This window comes from Siphateles boraxobius, unplaced genomic scaffold, assembly GCF_051911475.1.
Source record: "Siphateles boraxobius isolate OS27281-9 unplaced genomic scaffold, OSU_SipBor_1 17, whole genome shotgun sequence".
Lineage (NCBI taxonomy): Eukaryota > Metazoa > Chordata > Actinopteri > Cypriniformes > Leuciscidae > Siphateles > Siphateles boraxobius.
The window spans coordinates 3,377,733-3,401,163 of NW_027508777.1; the positions used below are offsets into that span (position 1 = coordinate 3,377,733).

Consider the following 23,431-nt stretch of genomic DNA (forward strand, 5'->3'; position numbering starts at 1 on the left):
ACACCGATAAAATGAATTCGTCGGACACCGATTGTAAAATAACGCGCCGTTGTTTAGGAGACGCTTTATGTAGCAGTTTTAACACCGGCAGATGTTTACAAAGTCTGGCGGACATGGCGATTTATCACGTTCTTCTTTTTTTCGGGATATAAACCACTTGACGGTCGGACAACAATCCTGTTCTGAGACGGTACTGCTCTGGAGTTTTCGCTTTATAGTCTATCAATAGGTATCCGAAAGATTGGTTGACTGCGCCGTGATAACATTCCATAAAGTATTTTGTGTTTCCCGGGTACATTTATCGTCCTAGCATCACTACTTGATTGACGTCCCTGGGGTTTTTAAACAAAATCATATAATTGGCATTTAAGCTGATGGTTCGACTGGACTTGCCCTACACAAATAAATTTTGCACTATATAGACGGCACTGACGTTCCGATGGTGACAATATTGCGTAAATACGCGCTTCCAGGTTGGGGCTAGCTTGCTGCATCAAATCATCCACGATGAGAAGATTTGTTTTATGAACGGGTAGTAAATCATCATCATTCAGACTCTCGGGTATTCCTTGCACAAATTTAATGTCGTACAATTTCAGTACATCCAGCAATCATACAACCATACAATGTTTTCAATTTTCTTGGAGATTATAGTCAAACCCTTTTCCAACAAAAGTTTTACAAAATAAGACTTTCCAGAATTGGACGGCCCACTAATAACACAACTAAATGGATGTTGAAGTCTGAAATCAAAATCGGAAACACCCTGCGACCCTCTGTGCATTATCTGATCAGTAGCCATAAGGAAGGGTGGTGAAATCGGGTAAAAGTCTGCGTTTATTATACACCACCTTGAACCTTTTAACGACTGATTTGTTGTGCAATGTGAGAGTCTTTTTAACATACTCCAGCCATTCTATTGAGCCAGTTGAATAGCACTTGCTTTGTCGGATGCATGCTTTGTTATGCGTTTGAGCCAGCGTATTTTTCTCAAGGAAATGTGTTTTGAAGATCCCCATCGCGCAACTAGCGATCGTCGTAGAACTGAAAGGGTCAAGTTTGGTGCATTCGATGAACGACTGCCGTATTTCATACAACCTCCGCGTAATAAAACAACGTCGTTAACGCCGTACTCGTACAGTTCTTTCTTAAAGTCAAAGAACTTATCCTGCTGTACCAGGCATCGAACTTTTGTTGGTCTTTATCCGACATGTTATCGTAGTTGTAAAACTTTTTGTCGGGGTAAGGTCCAAAATATTTCTTATTTTCCACTCTGTTGAACAGATGGGGGAAGTAGCCTTTTTCAGTCATCGTCAAGTCTAACGGCGCTGGCGTTTTGGCTAGGGCAAACGGAAAAAATGAATAACTGTCGAGGTATCGCTGCGCAAACGTTTCATCGTACATAAAGATTAATTTACAATTCCTTTCATTATAACCTCGATCGCAATCCCGGCTTTGCAGAAATACTCCAGAATGAGAAAGGAGTCAAATCTGGAGGCGTAATGAGCAATGAAGCAGTATCCTTCATATCGAGGCTGTCTGAAGCGCTTGATTAGCTTAGCTATACATATATATTTTTCGCAAAATTCCTAAGGCGCTAGGGGCTGTATGAAACATTGGTTTTCTCCCTCGTCCACCAGAATTTCGCGACAATGAATGCATTTGTCCGGAACGCATATGTGTTTGGTTTTCTTGTTTCCCGGTTTAACCTCGTAACGTCTGTTACATAGTTTGCAGTATTTTATAAGATCACAGGCGGGGTTTTCCTGACCCGGAGGAGGAGTTTTTTTTATGCATTTCGAAGCAATAGCTCGAATTACAGTAGCGCAAGCAATGGGGACAATGTATGGTTCTTTTAGGGTAGGTGTAACATTCTGAGTCAAAGCATATGTTGCATGCGTGTTTGCATCGATGGTTTCTGCGACTTGTGTAACTTTTGTAACAAAATTCGCATACGTATTCCGAACCGATGAACCCTTTCAAACTCGTTATCATGTAGTAATGATCGTTATGGTGATAGAGGAACACGTTTTCGGATGGGGTTCATCACAAGTTTTGTACGTTTCTAAGACAGCTGCGTTAGATCTGTGAAATACAACAATTTTAATGCCTAGAGCTCGTTCAAACGAGGCTATGTCGCTAAGAGCGATCGGATCGTGGATTGAGAAGCCTGCACTGTTTTGGATGGCGGTAGCCAGTTTTTCTAACTCGGTCTCGGGGTGTTGAGGGTTAAGAAAACGAGCGAGACAGATGGAGAAACACAAATTATTCGAAATATTTGTGGGGCAAAATAAACTTGTCTTTTTTCTTTTGATCACCTCACCAACGGCCAGATCCATAAGTTTACGACGTTGACCCCCACCTCCTTGCCTGTTCATAACAACGGTAGCTTATATCTCAACGGCCTGGTCCGATAATAACTGATCGTTGCTCTGTAATATTTTTCAATTTGGTCGTAAAGCAAATTGGGGTCATAATTATTTCCATCGGTTAAAACAGCACTGATGGGTATTTGTAGACTGGAGGCTGACATGGTCAAATTGATCACGGGTACGTCCCCGCCAAAATCTCTAGTGAAAGTAACAATTCCGCTCAGCGTTTCGTGTAAGTAACGATGATAATCGGCCAGATCTGCAGAGTTGATGGCTCTCAGATTCATGGTTCTTCTCAACGATACGCTATTGAAACAAGGTCGTTGTAAAACGTGATATCCGTTAACGAACCCACCCCGGCGAATCAACGCGTCTATGTCGAGGGGACTTAATCGATCATGTGTAGGAGGATCACCTTCGCGCAAAGTATTATCATTGTCGGTAGGATGTTCTGCACTATCGCCGTCAGGATCTGGGGGTGGTTCGGCGGTAGTGGGTGGGGTATTTAAACCTGCACCGTGTTGTACGGGTGGGTCATAGAGATTCATATTTGGATTTACGGCTAATTCAAAAAGATCCAAATCAGCAGGTGGGTGTGACGATTCTACATTAAGATACTGTTCTAAAGAATCTGGAAGCATACTTATCGTTTCAAGCTCATCCGGAGACAGTTCTGTGTCAGATTGGTCTGATTGACGAGCGTCTGTAAAGAAGTATTTTGATCCATCCATTTTTGAAATTCAGACTAACATCACAGTGTATAAAACAATCACAGAGTATAAAACATGAGATACTACAAAATCATAGAGCATATCAAAGCATACATAAAATAGCATAGCGTATACATGTAATATAATAAGATTATATAAAATGAATATAAAATCAAAGAGTGTATATCAATCAATACATGATCTAACGGAATACAAAATGGATTGTGAGTAAGCTATTAAATGTACTCTGGCATCCCATCCATGAGTGTGCAGATAAGACGAAGCCTGAGCAGCGTTTCACTTTGGTATTGCGTTAACATATGCTCGTTTCTATTAGAATCCTCATCCATGATTAATTGGATAATACGGATGCGGTGAAATATTTCATCGCTCACATTCTGAAAAAAATGATCCTGAACATCGAATCTGCTATGTATCTCTAGCTGAAATGATCGTAGCTCACAGCGCAATGTGTCTATTCTGCTACGGTTTTCATCCCCCCTTGCAAAAATCGCATCAATTTTCCTGTTTATATCCGCTTTCGCCTCACGAAACGCACTGCAAAATGCTGCAAAAATCTATTGAATGAATGAGCTCGTGAATCATAGGGTTATCGTTGGATGGTCCATCGACCGGTTGAGGGCTCAGTGCTACTTCTTCAACATTAATCTCTTCCTCTTCCGAAGATTGGTGAAAATGAAATGGCGTCTGACCGGCGTTCAAGGTCGACGCTTCGCCACGCTCGCTCGTCCAAGAGCTCTGATCCCAAGCGTGGAGTTGAGCCACACCCCAGTCAGTCACGTCGCCACCATCATCATCATGGCGTTTATCCGAACCTGCTGTGTGGAAATATAACAATCAATCATAATGGTATGACAAATTTTAGTTTAAATGTTAATACATGTAGATAGCCTCACCATAAAACAGGTCAGGACTGTTTGGGGGTACAGAATAATTAGTTTTTCTAGACTTTTTCTTTGGTTGGTCTAAAGCTGTGGGGGGTAGGAACTATTTGATCCCCGACTGCGTCTCGCCAATCTGTTACGACGACGGTGCCTTGTTCATTCTCGTCTTGAGTAAGGTCGACCACTGGGAATCCAGGCTGTGTGATGAATTGGATGAAATCTATAAAAATAAATAAAACGTTAGATTTCCGTAAACATAAAACATTACGTTGAAGGTGGATCTTGTTCTTACCATTGGCAGCGCTGTCTGCATCAAACCCGTGAGTAGCCACTGTGAATTAAAAAATAAGTAAAACTTAAAATAAATTAAAATTAATAAATAAAGATGCATAAAAAATAGGTACATTTAATTTATAAAGAATAGACAATAAGTTCTCACATGAATTAATGTTCAGCTCGACGTTTGAATCTGAGGGGGGAAAACGTATTATGATTCGAAGCAGTCTGGTGGACCATTTTATATGGTTGATGACGCACACACACACACACACACACACACACACACACACACACACACACACACACACACACACACACACACCTATAATTTTAAAATGAATAACATTTATGAATCATAAAACTTGGAAAATTGAAAAACATTACATCAACAATTAAATAGGTAGATTAAAACAATTTACTCTGAACAAAATCATCTCCAACCATAGGATGACCTATCACAGTAAGGAGTGACATGGTATATCATTTCAGGGTACTAGGGGGTGCTATTTGCCTGTGAACTGGATGTTGTTTGAACTCCGGGCATTAGGGGCGCTATTTGCGTGTGAACTGGATGTGGTTTGAACTCCGGGGGACTGGGGGCGCTATTTTTCTGTGAACTGGATGTCATTTATACTCCGACCACGAGGGCAACCATATCCATTCCATACCTGAATGCGACGCTTCAGAAAGTGTTTAAAACAATGATTTTATGGTAAAATATCTACCAGTATAGCGTCAGAAGCATCAGCAATGTTTTTCTGAAACATATACAGACAAAAGCAAAATGATATACCGGCCATAACAATGTGTGAGACCCGTTAGCACCGTAGCACGAGATGCTAACCAACACATGTTCTAACACCATGCCATGTTAGCTATCCGAAAGATCGGTTTACTAAATTATAACAATATATATATATATATATACCACCGTCTTTTCACATTAAAAGATGCTGAGATAGCGCTGCATTATAACACAAAAAAAAGCATTCGTAGAAGAGTGAAGTATGCTGCGGTACGCCGACGGCTGATCCATGATTTGCATAATAAAAGCCTTTTTTCTCACATAAGCAGTTTCACATAAGCAGTTGCGCACTAAGTTTTGCAGTACATTCGATGATAATCCATATTAATGCACATAAGCATGGATATGCAGACTGATGTGGTTTAAAAACACCAATGGTCCATATTTTTAAAATCAAACTTTATGATAAATGAATGTAATGTTGCATATTAAAAATCATATGTACTATTTTTTCACCATATGTGAAAACACCCTATGTGAAAACAATATTTAAATTATTTTAATAATTGCGTCAGTAAGATATTTATTTTAAACGAATTAATGTTTTTCAACTCAGGGCGAAATATTTGTAAATTACTAAAATTTATAACCATTTTAAATGAATAATGCTGTTCAACTTTAGTTAGTGTGAGATATTTTCTCACTTCTATCCCCCAGCAGGGCTGCAGGAATAGGGTTGCGTCTCACTCACAGACAGACGCACACACTTAGCGCGGAGACCATGCCTGTCATGCGCTGGTGTTTGAGAGAGAGAGAGAGAGAGAGAGAGAGAGAGAGAGAAAGAGAGAGAGAGAGAGAGAGAGAGAGAGAGAGAGAGAGAGAGAGAGAGAGACTGTCAGATGCAAAAGGCCGGTGAGAGAATCACTCGGAGGAACTCTATTCAACTTTTTCAAAAGATCCTCAACCGGACTATTTTCAACTTAAACCCAATTCTCTGAAACGGTAAGATGATTTTACTTTTTGTTTTGAAAAGATAATTCTAATCTATATGCGACATTAGAAAAATTATTTTCTCACTAACCCCAACACGGCTGGCATGGAGGGGATTTCCCACAGCAAGAAGTTATTTTCCCCCCGGGGGTCAATAGGCCAAAATCAATGGGTTAAACTAAATGTCAAAATCATCCATCATAATCCGGATCAAAGACAACTGTCAAACCCGGATCAAACACAACTGGCAACTTGACGTATAATACAAAGGTCAATAGGGCAAAGACAACTGTCAACTTGATATATCATACCCACAGATCAAAGACAACTGTCAAACCCTGATCAACTGGCTACTTGATCGATCGATAGGTCAAAGGTTAATCCCTACATCAAAGGGACCTCCGGAATATCCTCCGGAAGGTCAAAGGTTAATCCCTAGATCAAAGGGACCTCCGGAAGGTCAAAGCTTAATCCCTAGATCAAAGGGACCTCCGGATCACCCCTCTGGAAGGTCAAAGGTTAATCCCTACATCAAAGGGACCTCCGGAACATCCTCCGGAAGGTCAAAGGTTAGCCCCGCCCACCTGTCAATCATAGGGTCATAAATCATTTTGACTTAAGCTGAATCGTATTACTACTGGTGCTCATTATATACCCGCGCTGCAAGGCCGCGCAGCTGATGCAAATGATTGCACGCCAATGTGTATTGGCTTGTTTCTTGTTTTAGTTTCACTCGAAGTAGATTGGCCTCTCTAGCGAGAATCCTATTGGTCAGTCAGACCTACGTTGTAGTGACTGACCGATAGGGAACATAGAAGACTCCCTTGTTTTGTTTTTTTTTGTTTTTTTTAAGGCTCAGTTTTGTAGTTATAAGTCCCACAGGAGGCAATCGTAAAAAAAAAAATAAGAGCTCTAACCATTCTCCCCTTTTCACCATAAAGTATTGCCACGTGGCATGTCAAACCATTCTAGATATCAAAAATCTGTTTGCAATTTATCTTTAATGTTTTGGTATAATGTTCACAAATTTGTGACAATCACATGAATCCCCTTGTATTTTAGTGTTCACTTCATGCCCTTTCAACTCAATCCAAAATATCTGACTCCCTTTTGGGCGGAGCATGTGATAAAGCACGAAAGCTTTTTGGCTAAATAAGAATTGTGTTCAGAGTTTCGTACATATAATTTCATTGCTTGGGCCCTTATCGGAAAGAAGTGTTAATGAAGTGCATAACATTTTAACATTGCATGGAGTTAAATGGGTGAGGTCTATGATTTACAGGTTTGCAGACCACGGCTGTATGCTGTAGGTGAGAGATGTCAAGTTTTTTCCTGATGGACGCTCTGTGGTGGACACCATAGGCATTGCATGTTTCAAAGGGCTCAGTCATGGGCAGAGAGATGGATACCACACAGCCAAGATTGAATATTTGGAGAATAAGACGGTATAGTATTTTTTTTGCATTGTACGAGCGCAAAAGTTGTATTATGTGTGTGTATAAGAGAGAGAGAGAGAAAAATCACCAGTCTTCCACTCTGACCTAATATGAATTTTTGTGTTTAGGTTGAAGGAGAGGAGTTGACAGAGCTCCTGAAATTGCATGACTCTGTGTATGATCAGGCCATGGCCTGGTTCACTTCACTTAAAGATGATATGAAGAGTCAAATCATCAGCCATTTTGGGCAGCTGCCTGCCAAAGACTCTGAACCACAGGTGAATGTTTGCACCAAATCAGTCTCACATTTGTTCTAAATGCTCGTTCATGGTAATCTTACCTCAAGCCTGTGTAACATACCCATGTATAATTCATATTTTTAAATTCCTGTAGTTTGCATTTATAATCTTATGCATTAAATACTTAAGTTTGATTCTGGTCTTGTTTTTCCCAGGGTAACCCCAGTGGGCCTGTGTGGTGTTGGTGGCTGTTGGCTCTGCTGCCGTTGGAAAACAAAGCCCAGCTGACCATCCTTGCCATGACCACTCTTAAGGACCGGCTGATTGCCAATTCGCAGGGTCCTCATTTTTGTAACTCGCAAGCACCCTCGAAAATAAATGATTATATCATTATCTAAATTAACATTCCATTATGTCATTGCATTATGCAGCCCTCACCAATTAGTGAAATTGTGCAATAAAGTCTGCATCTTAATATGGTAATTTAGGCTCATCAATTAGTAGTGGTAAGTTATATTTTAGTGCGTTCACTGAATGAAAGAGCTTGTAGGTCGGGAAGAGGATTATGGTTGGAGTTACACGGACGTCCATTTGGAAATTTAAAAACGCATTCAAAAAGCATTTTAAACTGGACAGCGATCGATTGACACGAGGAGGAGAATGGCGGCATCTGGAGGAAAGGAGCATAGACAATTGTCTGTTGATCGAGGACATCAGGCGGTTGGCAACAACTGGGCTGGGAATGGACAGGGGTCAGGAAGTGACGGATCAGGAAGTGAGGATGGGGAGATGGATGTTGGAAGCGGGAAATTGGAAGAATGGAAAGTAGTAAAGAAAAAACGTAAAAGTAAAGATAGAGACGAATCAGATTGTAGTGACATCGACAAGGGGAGAACAATGGTGAAAAGGAGTGAAGATGAATTCAAGGTATTTATCAAGCTGTTGCAAGAGGGGACTACTTTTGATGAGTGGAGTCCAACCCTACTAACCAAAACTTTACACAAAGAAATTGGGGAAATTAGGAACGCTAAAAAATTGAGAAATGGTTCTTTACTGGTAATATGTAAAAGTGTGGAGCAACAACAGAAAGCAATAAAGATAAATAAATTGAATGGAAAGCGAGTGAAGTGTTCAATGGTGTATGACAAGAAGCTTGTTAGAGGTGTAATCACAGGGATTCCTCTGAGTGAGTCAGTTGATTCAGTGAAAAAAGGAATAAACAATGTGAAGGTCAGGGAAGCAAAACGACTAAAAATTAGAAGGAATGGAAATATCTGTGACAGTCTTTCAATCTTGATAACTTTTGAGGAAGAAAATCTTCCAGGAAAAGTCTTTATTGGATACATGAGCTACGATGTCAGGGTTTACATTCCACCACCACTGCGGTGTTTTAAGTGCCAAAGGTATGGGCATGTAGCTGCGATATGTAAGGGAAAACAAAGGTGTAGTAAATGCAGTGGTGAACATGAATACGGAAAGTGTGAAGAGGGGGCAAAGTTAAAATGCTGTAATTGTGGAGGGGAGCATAGTGCAGCATATGGTGGATGTGAAGCTAACAAAAGAATGAAGGAGGTACAGCGAATTAAAGTAGTTCAAGGGGTCTCATATGCAGAAGCAACTAAGAAAGTTCAAAAAGTGGTGCCTGTTGAAATAATAAAGGAGAGGACTAAAGAGGTAGGGGAATGTGTAAAGTGTGATAAACTAAAAGAAGAAACACTGATTGTGAACAAAGGAGATTTTGTGATCTTCATGGCTGAGATAATCAATTGTTCTGCGCAGACCAGTAGTAGGACTGAAAGAATCAAAATAATTGTTAAATCAGCCGAAAAATACTTGGATGTAAAGGGAATGAATTGGGAAAGAGTTAGAGATATTCTTAAGGATGAAGAACAACATTCACAGACATGGATTGGGGCTGCATAATGGTTTTAATTATACTCCAGTGGAATGCTAGGAGTCTAATTGCAAATGGTCAAGAATTTAAGGTATATGTTGAAAATTTAAAAGATAAACCTAATATTATTTGTGTACAAGAGACCTGGCTAGTGCCCAGGTTGGATTTTGTAATTAAGGGATACAATTCGTTAAGAAGAGATAGGGATATGGGTAAAGGAGGAGGAGTTGCAATTTTTATACAAAGAGGACTTCAGTATAGAGAGATTAAGAAGGGGAATGACTTGGAATACATTGCTACAGAAGTAAGGTCAAGTGAGGATAAGGTGACAATAATAAATTTTTATAATCCATGTAGACCAGTGGAGAAAAAACAACTTGAGAACATTTGGAAGGATTTAACAGGGAAAATTATCTGGTGTGGGGATTTTAATGCACATAGTACATTATGGGGAGAGAAGGATGATGGGAATGGAAATGTAGTTGAAGAATTTATGGAAGAAAAAGAGTTAGTGTGTCTGAATGATGGTTCTGGTACAAGAATAGATGTGGCAAGAGGCACAGAGTCAGCAATAGATCTTACTATTGTCACAAAAACAATTGCAGATAAATGTGAATGGGAGGTAGTGAAGGAAAGTACGGTAGGGAGTGATCACTATCCTATTAGAATTCAGATAGGAATGGAAGTAGGGAATGAACATGAAGTAAGAGAAGAGAGGTGGATTCTAGAAAAAGCAGATTGGAATAAGTATAGAGAAGCTAGCGATGAGTTATTATCTATTGATAAAAATCTAGATATTGAGGAATTATGTTATAAAATTAGTAATAGTATAATTATTGCAGCAGGAGTATCAATTCCAAAAACTAAGCCTAAGACATTAAATAAAATAGTTCCGTGGTGGTCAAAAGACTGTAAGGAAGCAATTACAAATAGAAATAGAGCATTTAAAGAGTTAAAGAGAACACACAATTTTCAGAATTTAGTTCAATATAAAAGAACCCAGGCAAAAGTCAGGAAAATAATAAGGCAAGCTAAAAAAGAGTACTGGAAGAGGTTCTGTGATTCTATTGGGAGAACTACTCCAGTGGGGAGAATTTGGAATATGATTAAAAAAATGAAAGGGAATGGAAGGGAATATGGATATCCTATGCTGATTGAGGGGCAAAGAACTATCACTAGTAATAAGGAAAAAGCAGAAGTTATAGCAAAAATATTCGTCAAGGTGCATAGTTCAGGAAATTTAAATAATGAGGAAAAGAGAGGAAGGAAAGAAACAGTTGGAAAATATCAGTATGTGTTTGGCAATGAGGATAGTGAGGGAGGGGAATTGGATGTATTGTTTACAAAGTCAGAACTCAACATGGCATTGAGGAAAGCAGGTAAGACATCGCCAGGGAGAGATAAAATCTGTTATTCTATGTTGGACAACTTAAGTGATAAGGGGAAGGATGTTTTGTTAAATCTTTATAATAAAGTATGGATAGAGGGATGTATTCCTAGAGCATGGAAGGAGTCTATAATTGTTCCTATTAGGAAACCTGGGAAGGATCCCCAAATAGCAAATAATTATAGACCTATTGCGTTAACGTCCCAGATGGGAAAAACTATGGAGAGAATGATAAATGACAGGCTTAAGTATTGGATAGAAACAAAAGGATTGATGCAAAATTATCAAAGTGGATTCAGGAAAGGTAGAAGTACCATGGATCCTATTGTATGCCTTGAAGATATAATAAGGAAGGCTCAGGTGAATAAAGAATCTGTAGTGGTAGTGTTTTTTGATATCGAAAAAGCATACGATATGTTGTGGAAAGAAGGCATGCTGATTAAACTAAAACTATTGGGAATTAAGGGAAAGATGTTTAGGTGGATGGAAGGGTTTTTATCTGATAGAGTAATTCAAATTAAAATAAATGGGAAAGTAAGTGAAAGTTACAGTGTGGAAAATGGTGTTCCACAAGGGAGCATTATCAGTCCACTTTTATTTTCAATCATGATTGATGATGTTTTTAAGGATGTACAAAATTCAGTCGGGGTAGCATTGTTTGCAGACGATGGAGCAATGTGGAAAAAGGGAAGGAATATAGATTTTGTGGTGGATAAGATGCAACAAGCAGTAAATAGAGTCCAAGAGTGGGCTATTCAATGGGGGTTTAGAATCTCAATAGACAAAACAAAGACGTTATTTTTCTCTAGGAAGAAAATAGATTTGAATGTAAAAATCAAATTATCTGGAGTAGAATTAGAACGAGTGGAATTCTTTAAATATTTGGGAATTTGGTTCGACAAAAGACTAACTTGGACAATGCATATCCAGAAAATGATTGATAAATGTAAGAAAGTGTTGAATGTGATGAGATGCTTGCGTGGAGTAGAATGGGGAGCAAGCAGACCTGCGTTGAAAGCTATTTATTCAGGGATGATCAGGTCGGTATTTGATTATGGGTGTATAGTGTATGGATCTGCTGCCAAAACTTTATTAAAGAAACTAGATGTAATCCAGAACCAAGGTTTGAGGTTATGCTGTGGGGCATTTAAGACCTCGTCAGTGGCAGCAATCCAGGTAGAGATGGGGGAGATGCCGCTACATCTAAGAAGAGACCAGCTATCTCTTGTGTATTGGGCAAATCTGAGAGGTCATACTGAAAAACATATGAGTCAGACAGTTTTATGGGAATGTCAAGAGAGAGAGAATAATCTAATCAAAAGTTTTGGATGGACAATAAGGCAGAAGATAATAACAATTGGAATTAGTACATTAAAGATAAGCCCTACAGTGGTATTTCCAGTTGTACCTCCTTGGCTGCTGTCGGAAGTTCCAGTTGACTTAGGATTATTGGAGGAAAAGGAGGTTAATGGAGTGGATCGTTGCAGGACTCAGAATTACATAAATAGTAAATATAAAGAAGGAATTATTTTATATACTGATGCATCAAAGCAGAAAGATAAGAAAATGGGAATTGCTTATGTTATCCCTAAATTAAATATTGAATATGCTAAAAGAATTAATGATGATTTAGCAGTATATACAGCAGAAATGGTGGCAATATGGATGGCAATGATGTGGATAGAGAGCAATAAACCTAAGCAAGTTGTGATTGCGTCAGACTCCAGTTCAGCATTAATAAGTCTCAAGCATTGTCACTCTGAGTCTAGACAGGATATAGTGTTTGAAATAATCCATTTAGCTAACAATCTTCTAAAGTCTGGTATTAGTACTACATTTATATGGGTGCCAGCTCATATAGGTGTAGGAGGTAATGAGTTGGCAGACAAATGTGCGAAGAAAGCAGCAGAGAATTCTTTTATAGAGATGGATATTAAATACAGTAAAGCTGAAGTTAAAAGTATAATTAAAACTAAAATTAATGAAAAATGGCAGTTTCTTTGGGACAATGAACAAAATGGGAGATACTTGTATAGTATTCAAGGAAAAGTGGGAAAGAGCAGGAATACATACAGAAAAAGGCGCGAAGAAGATGTGGTGTCTAGAATAAGATTAGGACATACAGGTTTAAATAGAACGTTATTTATAATGAATAAGCATGTTGATGGAAAATGTGAATATTGCAATAGTCAAGAGACAGTAGAACATGTAATTATGAATTGTCCTAAATACCATCAAGCTAGACAAAGATTGTTATCACAACTAGGTGAGAATCAGATTTCCCTAAATGTACATGATATAATGCAAAGAGAGTCTGGAGAAATGTGTTTTAATTTTTTGTTTTCTTTTTTAAAGACAACTGGGTTAATTAAAAGAATGTAAAAAGGTTAGTCTGATTCGTTTACAGTGTAGGAGTCTGACTCATTGATCCACACTCCAGTCCAGATGGTGGCGGTAATGCACCAAAAAGCTGGTTGCCAACCGCCATAGAAAGAGAAGAAGAAGAAGAAGAAGAAGAAAGAGCTTGTAACAACAGCTTGTTCCTAAATTAGGAAGCTCTCATTTAATTCAGGTGCAGTCACATTGTTTTACACAACCCAGTCTCACAGCAGTTCGTGATGTGGTCACGTAATTTAATCTATTTATTCGTGGCAGGGCCACGTTAATTTACTTATTTTCGTTACTCCAGCACGTTTTTTTAACTAATGCATTTCAATTGGGTGCATCTTTCGTGCAACAGCACGATTCTTTCTGCCGTTATTTTCGTAACTCCAGCACGTTTTTTAAACTAATGCATTCCAATTGGATGCATCTTTCGTGAATCGTGCAACAGCACGATTCTTTCTGGAACCCTGCAGCGTTGAAATTTGACGTCTCGGGTCAGCACGACCCCAAAAAAAAATATTTCATTATATTCAGGGCGAGTCAAATGGCTGCCAATAGATCATTTTTATCTGGCCCTCCAACTGGTTTTTGATGTATAAAAAATCCTCGTAATCTGATTACAAAGTGCCCTCTGCGCAAAGGTGTAGCGCGTTCATCAACGGTGAGTTTAACAACGCACACGATGTCCAACCGCATTTAGCGGTGAGTTTAACAACACTCAACTGCAGGTAAACCTTAAATCAGAGGTGAGTTTGACCTAACCAACGTTCAACTGCAGGTAAAACGGCATTAAGGTGAGTTTAACAACGTTCCAAGGCGCGTGCAAGTAACGTTAACGTTAATATAAGCAGTTAAAGCATTTTCTTGTCATAGGTAAGCTGACTGCTTTCAGCATGCTCCATAACGTATTTTTATCGGAGGTTTGCTGATTTTAATAAATGTATATATTATGCTACGATTGTGTTCAATTAATCAGTTTCATTTGTATTTTTTTTTATTATTAAATCTTCTAATTAATAACGCTGACGTCACCGTATGGGTCGATCCCAAGGTCCATTGCGATTTTCTACTCGGTAAGTAGAAGAGGTAATTAATAGAGATGGATACTATTCTTACATGTAAGTTACGCATCAAAAACTTTTGAATAAGGACAAGAAGTTGTGTTTAGAAACTTTGTAAGGTGGCCATTTCATTCTTATGACGATAAATGATTGAAGACGTTATAGTTTTCTGCACCAAAATACGATTTTTGCAGGCTAGCAAAGTTAGCTAACGTTAATTGAATTCAAGTTCATTTTTGTCGCATATAATCATGTAACGTTAGGCTAAGGTAGCCTACAATCACAGGGGAATATAAGATTTTCAGTATTACATTAGCCCACAATTATTATCCAACATTATAAATGTTCAGAATGAAGAACGGTGTTGCCAGATTGGTTAACGTTAGTTTTACAGCCTAACGTGTCATTGTTAAAAATCCACGCAAAATTATATAATAAACTATACAAATTCATAACTACTATTGTGGCGAATCACTATTTTTCAATATGGAAAAAAGTTGCTCATTAAAAAAAGGTATATTTAGCTCTGTGCATAAGTCACAAAAATGTTATATTTTATCCATCAAGTCATTTCATTGTCTCTGTCCCATTAACTCCCTCCTCGTAAACAAGTGTTTTTTTGTTGTTGTTTTTTTTAGATTCTTCCAACGTTACCCACCTACTAGTAGATTACCAGTACACCACCACAACCAAAGGCCCTTTTAAGCGCCAACCTCTCTGGATTTGTGCACTGTTTGTCTTTCAGTCTGTCTCTCATTTTTGTCTGTTTCTCTTATATCTGTCTGTCCATCTCTGTGTCTGTCCTTCTTTTTCTGTCTTCCCCTCGTTTCTGTGATGACAACTACACGTGTCACCGATTGTCAAGATGACAATTACATGGAGGGGAGACGGGTGGCTCTTGAAATGAGCTTAGAACATGCTCTGACTGAAGCCAGGGTAGGTGTTTTTTAGGCGTTTAATTTTTTTTTAAATTAATTTTCAGATGCAATGAAGTAGAGTGCCTACATTGGGTCCTAGTCCTATTCTATGTATTAGTACGTATTAGTATATTGCAGACTTTATTGCACAATTTCACTAATTGGTGAGGGCTGCATAATGCAATGACATAATGGAATGTTAATTTAGATAATGATTTGTACGTACAAAAAAATCCATTGAACGTTAATGGTCGAAGTAATATTTAGGCTATAATAATCACTCTGTAGACTATTATATGAGCCTAGGTACCTCAGACTCATTCAGTATGTGATTGTATCTAGCTGCTCTCAATTGTCAAACATTTTTATGAAATGGGTATAGAGTTAATTTTTACTTTTGAACTCCTTGGTCCAGCCAAACTGAATGCATTGATCAAGGATTCTTTCTTGAAATTGTTTTTCCACCTTTAAATATATAGGGTATAAAATTTATGATAAGAGGGGTTTTTTTTTCATATCCATTGCATCTTTTGTTAAAAAGATATTTAACAGCCTAATCATGATTTTCACTTCAACCACCAGAAAGAATCCGAGGAGCAGAGGCACGTTACCCCTCCGCCAATCCCAAAAAGGGTGTGTTTAGGGCGTGGCAAGCCAAGGGGGAGGCGTGGAGGGCGGCCCAAAGCCTCAGCTACCAGTGATAATAATAATAGTAATTGGTTACACATCATTGTCAAGAAATCAAGTTGTGTTGGTACTCTAACTTGGTTTTATTTCTCTGTGTGCTGTTGTAGTTACACACAACCAGATCGGGAACTACCTGCTCACTGAAGATCTTCCTGCAGCCAGTCTTGATCCTCAAGTGGAATTTGGTAAAATACGGTCAAATACATTTGAATTATTTTTAGGTAATTTCCTGTGGCAGTTCTGAAAGCAGAGTTCACCCAAATCCTGGATTCATGTAAAATTCTGGCATAAAATGTTAAAACTCGAAAGCTTGCCTGACCTCCCTTGCCTAGTTAAGGCCTGCTAAGGCATGAATTGGCCTGTGGCGGTATCGGGCGTGGCTTAGCAAAGGGCCAGTTGTACCCACATCAACTGCTTATAAATCATCAAAGCCACAAATTATGTCCACAATGGCCTGAGTCCTATTTTTGAACCACTTTTTTGTTGTTTCAATCAATTTAGTATTTTCAATTTTGTCCCAATGGAATTACGTCTCAATTTTCACGTTCATACAATTTACCCTGATACATGTTTCAAAGTATGCTGAATTTGGCCCTAGACTGTTGGAAAGTTGATTTGGAAAAGTTCTGAAATGTATGTTACTGAAAGCATTGGCAATATATTTACCCATTATTATGAAATCATGGGTCTGCGTAGAAATGGTCCTTTGTCAATTAAATAAATTTTTGTCTTTGCAGAAAAAAACATGGAGAGCCTCTCTGCTATGTCTGACTCCCCTTAAATCCAGAGGGCATCATCATCATGGGCTTTCAGGCAGCAGCAAGCCTCACAAAGATGGAAGGAAGCAAGGCCATTCCACCTTAAATGCCTCATCCAAACTCAGGATGTTGGCCAACCGTTTTGTAGCCATTGTTGCAAGCCTGCAGTTGTTAGGTGAGATCTCATTAATGGTCTTTCATACTTTGTAGGTTTTTAGAGTGTCTACATGTATCGGATAAACTGCAAGTTTATGGTGGAGTCAGGGCTGTTTTAAAGAGTTGGTGACTATATTGGTTCATTGATTTCATTCCTAGATGCAGAGAGTGTCTGCCAGACCAGTGGTTCTGTGAAACCTGTGATTGCAAGACTCACAGAAGATGGCCACTCCACGATAGGGAGTCAGTCCTTGAGGGCTTTTTTAAAGCTATTCCCCCATCCAAATATTTTGTTAGAGGGGAGGGAGGATACAGCTCACACGGCCAAGGTAGGTAATTGCAAAACTCTTTTGTACTCTTATCTAATAAATCTAGTAGGCTAATTTTGTGTTTATCTTTCCTTTGCTGGCTTGTATTTTGCCAACGGTGAGAGTGACTCAAAAATGTCCCTGTGATGTCCCCAGCATAACTGTGTCATCTGGCAAAGCGGTCATTTTAATTTCCATCAATGGTAATATTTCTAAACTGATCTTTTTTCAATATTCAGCTGTTTCCCCCCTTTTTTGCCTTTACTTTGCAATGAAAAATAATAGTACTTTAAAAATGACAGAATACATCTTGTCTTTATGATAAACCAAAAAATAAATACTTATTTAAATTGGCTACATCTTGAGTAGAATCACACCAGCATAGTTGTGTCTTAAGGTGTGTCTTAAGAGCTGATTTTCTCTAAAAACTCAGGTAATTATGGGTTTGTTTTCTTATTACCCAAGGGCGTTATGACATGCACCAGCCATTGTTTGCATGCCAAACATGCCAGCAGCAGTGGGCTCCAGAGTTCATGGACCTCATAAACAGTGGATACTGGCCAGCTTCCACCAGCTCTTCCACTTTGTATTCCCTCAACCTTTTCGGCAGTGTGAGGGAACTAAAAGTCATCGCTCCGGCACTGTCCAGACAAGCCTTGGCAAAGCTGCTGGAGCACCGTACAAAGTGTGGTGGGAGGGTAAGTGTTCACCATATTATAGAATTCTTTACCATATGTAGACATCTCCAAAGTAACATTTAATATAATGCATCTTTCAGTCAGGACCAGTGTGCGGGGACACCCTGCAGCGCAGCTTCCTCGAATTTTCATATTGTGCTTTTGAGCAAGACAGCATGTCCTGCGGTGCACCTTTCACCTGCCCCACTTGCACCCCAGACATGCTGGCAATCTCTGTGGATGGCAATAGGAAGCTATACCGGTTTCTCAGAAGCGGAAGGTGATATTTTTTTCTTCCAGTATAGACTAATCTGGATTTTTTATATTCAATATTCAGCATGGATTAATGTTCTGTTTGGTTTCTTCCTCAGCTCCGACTCTTCGTTTTTTGAAGGAGCATTTATTGCAGAAGACACATCTGTGTCAACATTTGTTGATGTCTTGCATAAAGCTGTGAAACAGGCAGGTTTCAAATTATTTCTTAAAATCAATTAGAATGCTTTTACAGCCCAGATTGTGTGAAAAAACTGCCCTCAGCTTCAAATTACAAGGAGTATATACAGTGTGTTTATAGTGTGTTTCATTTACATCACAGCTACCTGGACAAGGCAGATCTGGGAGCTCCTCGTGGACAGCAGACTTCTAGGAGGACCTTCAAGTTGGACGAAGAGGGCATGGAGGTTGCGGTGTGTCGGCATGGTTTCCTCCTTAAAGCACTCAATATGTTCAGAGGTGAGATTAATAAATTGTTTGCTGTTAAATGTAACTTTGTATTGTTATTTGTATGCAGCTTATACCCCTGCTTGGTTGAGTTTCCCATTATGATGTTCTCTTCAGAATGTACTATAATATTTTTTATATCCCTAGGTGAAATCTTTGCCTACCCCATGTATCTGCACAAGGAGTTGATTAGTTTAAAGCCAAGGTTTATCGCCATGGATGTAATGTGTAAATACTGGCCATATTTACACAAATCCGCAAACATCCTTCCTGATCTCCAGGGGCTAACATCAACCAGGCCTTTCCTAAGCGTCATGCACGCTACAGCACATTCCTCTAAGTGTGAGGTATGTTCAGTGTTTATTATGCTTAACTATCATTGGAAAATAAGTCCCTCTGCTGCGTGTCAGGGTCCGGTTCGCCTTGTCGTTACTTATTATTCGATATGATCGGTGGACATTACATTATCCCTTACATGCCTTCTTCTAGACTACATGGAGTGGTAAAAATCAAGAAGGAGCAGGGTCAACTGCAGGGGAGGAAGTTGAACAGGTGAACCGCTACCTCTCCCGCTGTGCCTTAACAACTAAATACATGTCGAAAGGAGGTAATTGTAGAATTTCTCCTCTAATCTAATTTTTTTTAATGCTTATTGTATGATTTTCACCCAACATTTACTCTCAACAGCACGTGTGGATATGCTTACAATCCATGCTATGGCCTGGAACTACAAAAAATTCACAACACTTCATCGGGCATTGTCTGCAAGATATGTGAAGGTCTGTTCTCTGTAAATGGTTTCAATTTGTGGTTATTGTGTAGCTTTGTGTAACTGTATTGTTTAACTTCGAATTAGACTTGCCAGAGGCTTCAGGAGGAGACGGCATTTCTAGCGGAGCTTAAAGAAAGCTTGGCTTGCCCTGATGAAGCAGTGTGGGTGTCTGATGTGAGGGAATGGGCAGCTGGTGGTAAGTTTCAACCAATAACATGTTTCTCTTTGTGCTTCCTCATAAGCGGCGATCATAGATCATGATATTTAAGCTGTCTACTGCTTACTATACTGCATGCCACTATCTCTGTAAGCCTGTGTTTTTGTGTTGTGTTTCCAGATACAACAGGTACTTCCCTAGAGCAGTCCATTGAGGGACGTTACCTTAATGTGAGGCAGCGGAAGCAGGCTCTATACCGCCAAAATGGTAGAATGACATTGTCTATAGATAATTGCTCACTGTATTTTTGGTCTTTTTTTTATACCTTCTGCTTGTCTTTACAGATAGCGGCAACTTCCGTCACGGCCTGCGGAGAAAGATTGCTGAGAGCAAGAGACTGCTATTGAAAGACATAGAGACCTATAACAGTCATGAGCCTGCTATGGCAATTGATCTAAATGAAGTGGAGCAGTCACTATCAGGAGACAACCCATCCCCAACATGGCCGTGGGAGGTTCATGGCAGCGGTAAGGGAGTTTCCTGAGGCATCTGATTTATTTAGTAAAGATTCAAGTCAATTGTTATTTATACATTTTTTTTTTACTTGTTTGTAGCACAAATCGAAGACAAGTTAAAAATGTTCAACAAAGCCATGCTGAAAATGAGACTGGAGGAGGAAAGGACAATACTTGTTCAGGAAATGGCCCAGCACTGCTCATGGTTGCAGAAGTTGCAGGCAACTCTTAAAAGAAAGACTTCAGAGGAAGGCAAGTTTCATCTTTGTAACTATCACCATTACTTCCTTGGTTGATTGGTATGATGACACCATACTTTAGCTTTACCTAACAACAGACATATCTTACTAGAAAGCAGTTGAAAAACATTGCACTGACCATCTAATTTTGATGGGTTATAACGAATATTACAAAGCAAGGTGGGTGTGTGCCATCCAGAAACTTGCGCTCTGCAAGCGAACAACGTCTTGTGGTGCCATCTTAAAGAACCTCAAAATCTCTTTCTCAGACCTTTTCCATGACTTACCTGCTGGTGGAATGATCTGCCTATCTCAACCAGAGCTGCTGAGTCCATAGCCACTATTAAGAAACATCTGAAGATGCATCTTTTTCAAAAGCACTTGATGTAGTATACTAACATAACTATTCTCTTAACAAAATTAACCCAAAAACGTTTCTGTACTGCATTAGATCAAATTGAGAAAGGTCATAGCACTTGCATATTGTTGTCCTACTTTGGGTTTAACTTAAAGCATCTGCTAAATGAATTAATGTAAATGTATGTCATGGTAATTTGGATGTTTTTCACTTACAGACAAGCAAAACAACGGCCTTTCCTGTCTCTGCCGAAGACGTCTATCTGAAGTTTCGGATACATTGAAAGAGGTGCATCTTCAATACAAGGCTGTTTTGGGCCCTCAGGGCTCTGCTATAGAGCTGGAAGAGGAAAATGAGAGTGATTTCAGCAGTCCAGACACCAGTGAAAATGAAGAGGAGTGCAGGTAATGATTATGTGAAAAGTGTCATTTTTTTAATACCCTTAATTTTTTTAACCTGTCAGTTTGAGTAAAGATAACATTAATACTACATTTGTTTTTCAGAGTTTGAATAGGGACATGTTTAATGTTTACTCTGTTTGTGTCTGTGTCTCTCAGGGAGGAGCTACCGGGCCGGTGTCTGTAATCGATTGAGTGCAGCCTGGGCAGTGTGAGGGACTTTCATGGCTGCTATTCCGCTCCTGTATCACATTGTTTTTCTTTTTGTTCGCCTTTTTGCCATATGACTGATTACGCCACACTTTTTCATATCATATCATTTATACTGATTATTGCTTATTTTTCATCTCGTATATTTACTGTAATAAATCACTATTTTTTGTAACTTAATCCATGTGTGGTCTCCCATTTCATTTTGCCTGGGCAAAAAGGAGCCTGGTCAGGGTTACACTGTTGTTCCACTTTTCTGGACTTGTAAGGTTTATATATGGGCTAAGTAAAATCACACCTGTCAAGTCACCTTTATTTATATAGCGCTTTTTACAATTCAGAATCAGAATCAGAAAGAGCTTTATTGCCAAGTGTGCTTGCGCACACACAAGGAATTTGTTTTGGTACTGAGGCTTCCAGTGGATATATACAAATACAACATGAAACATAATACTACAAATTATAAGAATAAAAAAATAAAATATATTCAGATTGTATCAAAGCAGCTTCACAGTGATAACATGAAAATAATACAACACAGATCAATAATATTGTTGGATATTAAAACGGACAATCGGAAAAAATACGAAAGCCTGATTAAATCCTAATGTTAATGCATATTTTGTGATAAGATATGAAGACCAATGTTAGATAAAGTTTTCATGAGCTGATTTGGTATTCAAATGGTGAGAATTTAAAATTAAAATTCTACATGCAATAAATAATATCAAGAATTCACTTGCTTCAAGAATTTACTTGAAAATCTTTTTAAATCATATGTGAACAGGGTCCAAGTGGTCTGTGACGGGGTTGAACTTCAAAACAACTTTCATTAAGAAAATCACTCAAAATTGATTAGAATTTCATGCCTGAGGTGGGAAAATGCATTTTCTTAAAGGTTTGACTAATCCACCACCACATGAAATGATCAGAAATATAACTATTTGAGGTATTAAAAAAAAGGTATGACCCAAAAGGCACCCATCTCAGAGAAGTATATATACTTTTTTGTTTAAAAAAAGTTGTAAAAAAATTTTATTATGAGAAGTGCCCTTTTTTTTCACTTGAGCTCCTGCCCCTCAAAATGGATGTGCACGTCCATGATGGTTTTGTGTATGATTTCATAAACTTTTGTTGACCATATTTTTTGAACATATGTCAAAAATATGCTCTCTGAACGGTTGTTGATATCTTGTGCATCAAAATTCTCACAGCACCAAAGATAAGCATAATTAGGTTTATTTCACCAAAGCACACCTCTTTATATCATAATCAATCAAAAATATGGACGTTTTAATGGTTTATGTATGATTTCAGAACTTTTATTGACCAAATGTAAAAAAATATATATATATATTTTTATAAACATACATCAAATTTACAGTATATGCAAATACAGAGCAGCACTAGAGTCATTAAATGATAATAATACATTTAATTAGTTTGATTGGGGAGACAAAGAAGGAGACAGGCTTTTAGCATTTGGGTTACAGTACATATTGTAGATTGTGGAACCAACTTTACAGGTGGTAAATTTTGGCCTATTTACCACTGAAGGAAAGCTGATTCAACTACCAAAACCATATATTTTTCTAAAAGCATATAGCTTGTGACAATGACTAACCCTAACCCTAACCCTAACCAGTTCTGTCAATGGCTTGAGTTTACAAATCAGGTCAGCTTTAAAACTGGATATATTTAGCAAAACACATCTGAATTTATTTAGCCAAAATTGCACATATCTTTATGTTTTATGGTCGTGATTATTGTTCATGACATGCTCATGAAATTGTACTGTATCTCTGCATATGATATGCCTGGTGTGTGTGTGGCAATAAAATTATATATGATATTTAACCAGATAGAAGGAAGCACCCAGGACCGCAGGTTATCTCAGTAGAGCCCACCGAAGGTGTAAAAAGTGGCACATTTAAAGGACTTGAATCCTTAAAACACTGTCAGATCTTTATGAAATGTTTTATGCTAATTACTTAAGATATTGTTTATAATTATATCGGTTATTGGTCCATCTCATGTGCAACTATGCTATATGAACTACATAATTCAATGACAAACGATTAAAAGTGTAATTATACAAAATATATCAAAAATGTGTACTTCTGACCCCTTTTGCTAAGCAACACCCTGTATAGCTT

The 23,431-nt window shown here is 38.5% G+C and overlaps 1 protein-coding gene across 5 annotated transcripts; it reads left to right on the top strand.

Moving 5' to 3' along the window:
* The first annotated feature begins 7,047 nt into the window (after window positions 1-7,047).
* Window positions 7,048-21,455, top strand: LOC143740227 (uncharacterized). Of its 5 annotated transcripts, XM_077232294.1 has the most exons (22): window positions 7,048-7,446; window positions 7,566-7,715; window positions 7,892-13,529; window positions 15,042-15,339; window positions 15,903-16,017; window positions 16,115-16,192; window positions 16,745-16,940; window positions 17,081-17,250; window positions 17,355-17,432; window positions 17,695-17,927; window positions 18,008-18,186; window positions 18,278-18,368; window positions 18,502-18,638; window positions 18,774-18,973; window positions 19,116-19,233; window positions 19,314-19,405; window positions 19,483-19,594; window positions 19,736-19,822; window positions 19,900-20,082; window positions 20,170-20,322; window positions 20,885-21,071; window positions 21,225-21,455. In XM_077232294.1, exons 13-22 carry the CDS (start codon window positions 18,581-18,583, stop codon window positions 21,250-21,252), a joined length of 1,218 nt encoding a protein of 405 aa, XP_077088409.1. In that variant the 5' UTR covers window positions 7,048-7,446; window positions 7,566-7,715; window positions 7,892-13,529; window positions 15,042-15,339; window positions 15,903-16,017; window positions 16,115-16,192; window positions 16,745-16,940; window positions 17,081-17,250; window positions 17,355-17,432; window positions 17,695-17,927; window positions 18,008-18,186; window positions 18,278-18,368; window positions 18,502-18,580; the 3' UTR covers window positions 21,253-21,455. The 5 variants fall into 5 exon arrangements, with proteins under 5 accessions (XP_077088409.1, XP_077088410.1, XP_077088408.1 ...); XM_077232292.1 differs by lacking the exons at window positions 7,048-7,446; window positions 7,566-7,715; window positions 7,892-13,529 and adding an exon at window positions 14,275-14,460 and having other exon boundaries at window positions 17,353-17,432; XM_077232291.1 differs by lacking the exons at window positions 7,048-7,446; window positions 7,566-7,715; window positions 7,892-13,529 and adding an exon at window positions 14,403-14,428 and having other exon boundaries at window positions 17,353-17,432.
* Window positions 21,456-23,431: the final 1,976 nt, after the last annotated feature.

What these genes read in the sequence shown, in the direction of transcription:
- LOC143740227 (XM_077232294.1), top strand. Translation starts at nt 18,581, where the DNA reads ATGGAGGTTGCGGTGTGTCGGCATGGTTTCCTCCTTAAAGCACTCAAT. An exon ending in CACATTCCTCTAAGTGTGAG is followed by an intron (nt 18,974 to 19,115) that starts GTATGTTCAGTG and finishes GCCTTCTTCTAG; the next exon opens with ACTACATGGAGTGGTAAAAA. An exon ending in GAAAATGAAGAGGAGTGCAG is followed by an intron (nt 21,072 to 21,224) that starts GTAATGATTATG and finishes TGTGTCTCTCAG; the next exon opens with GGAGGAGCTACCGGGCCGGT.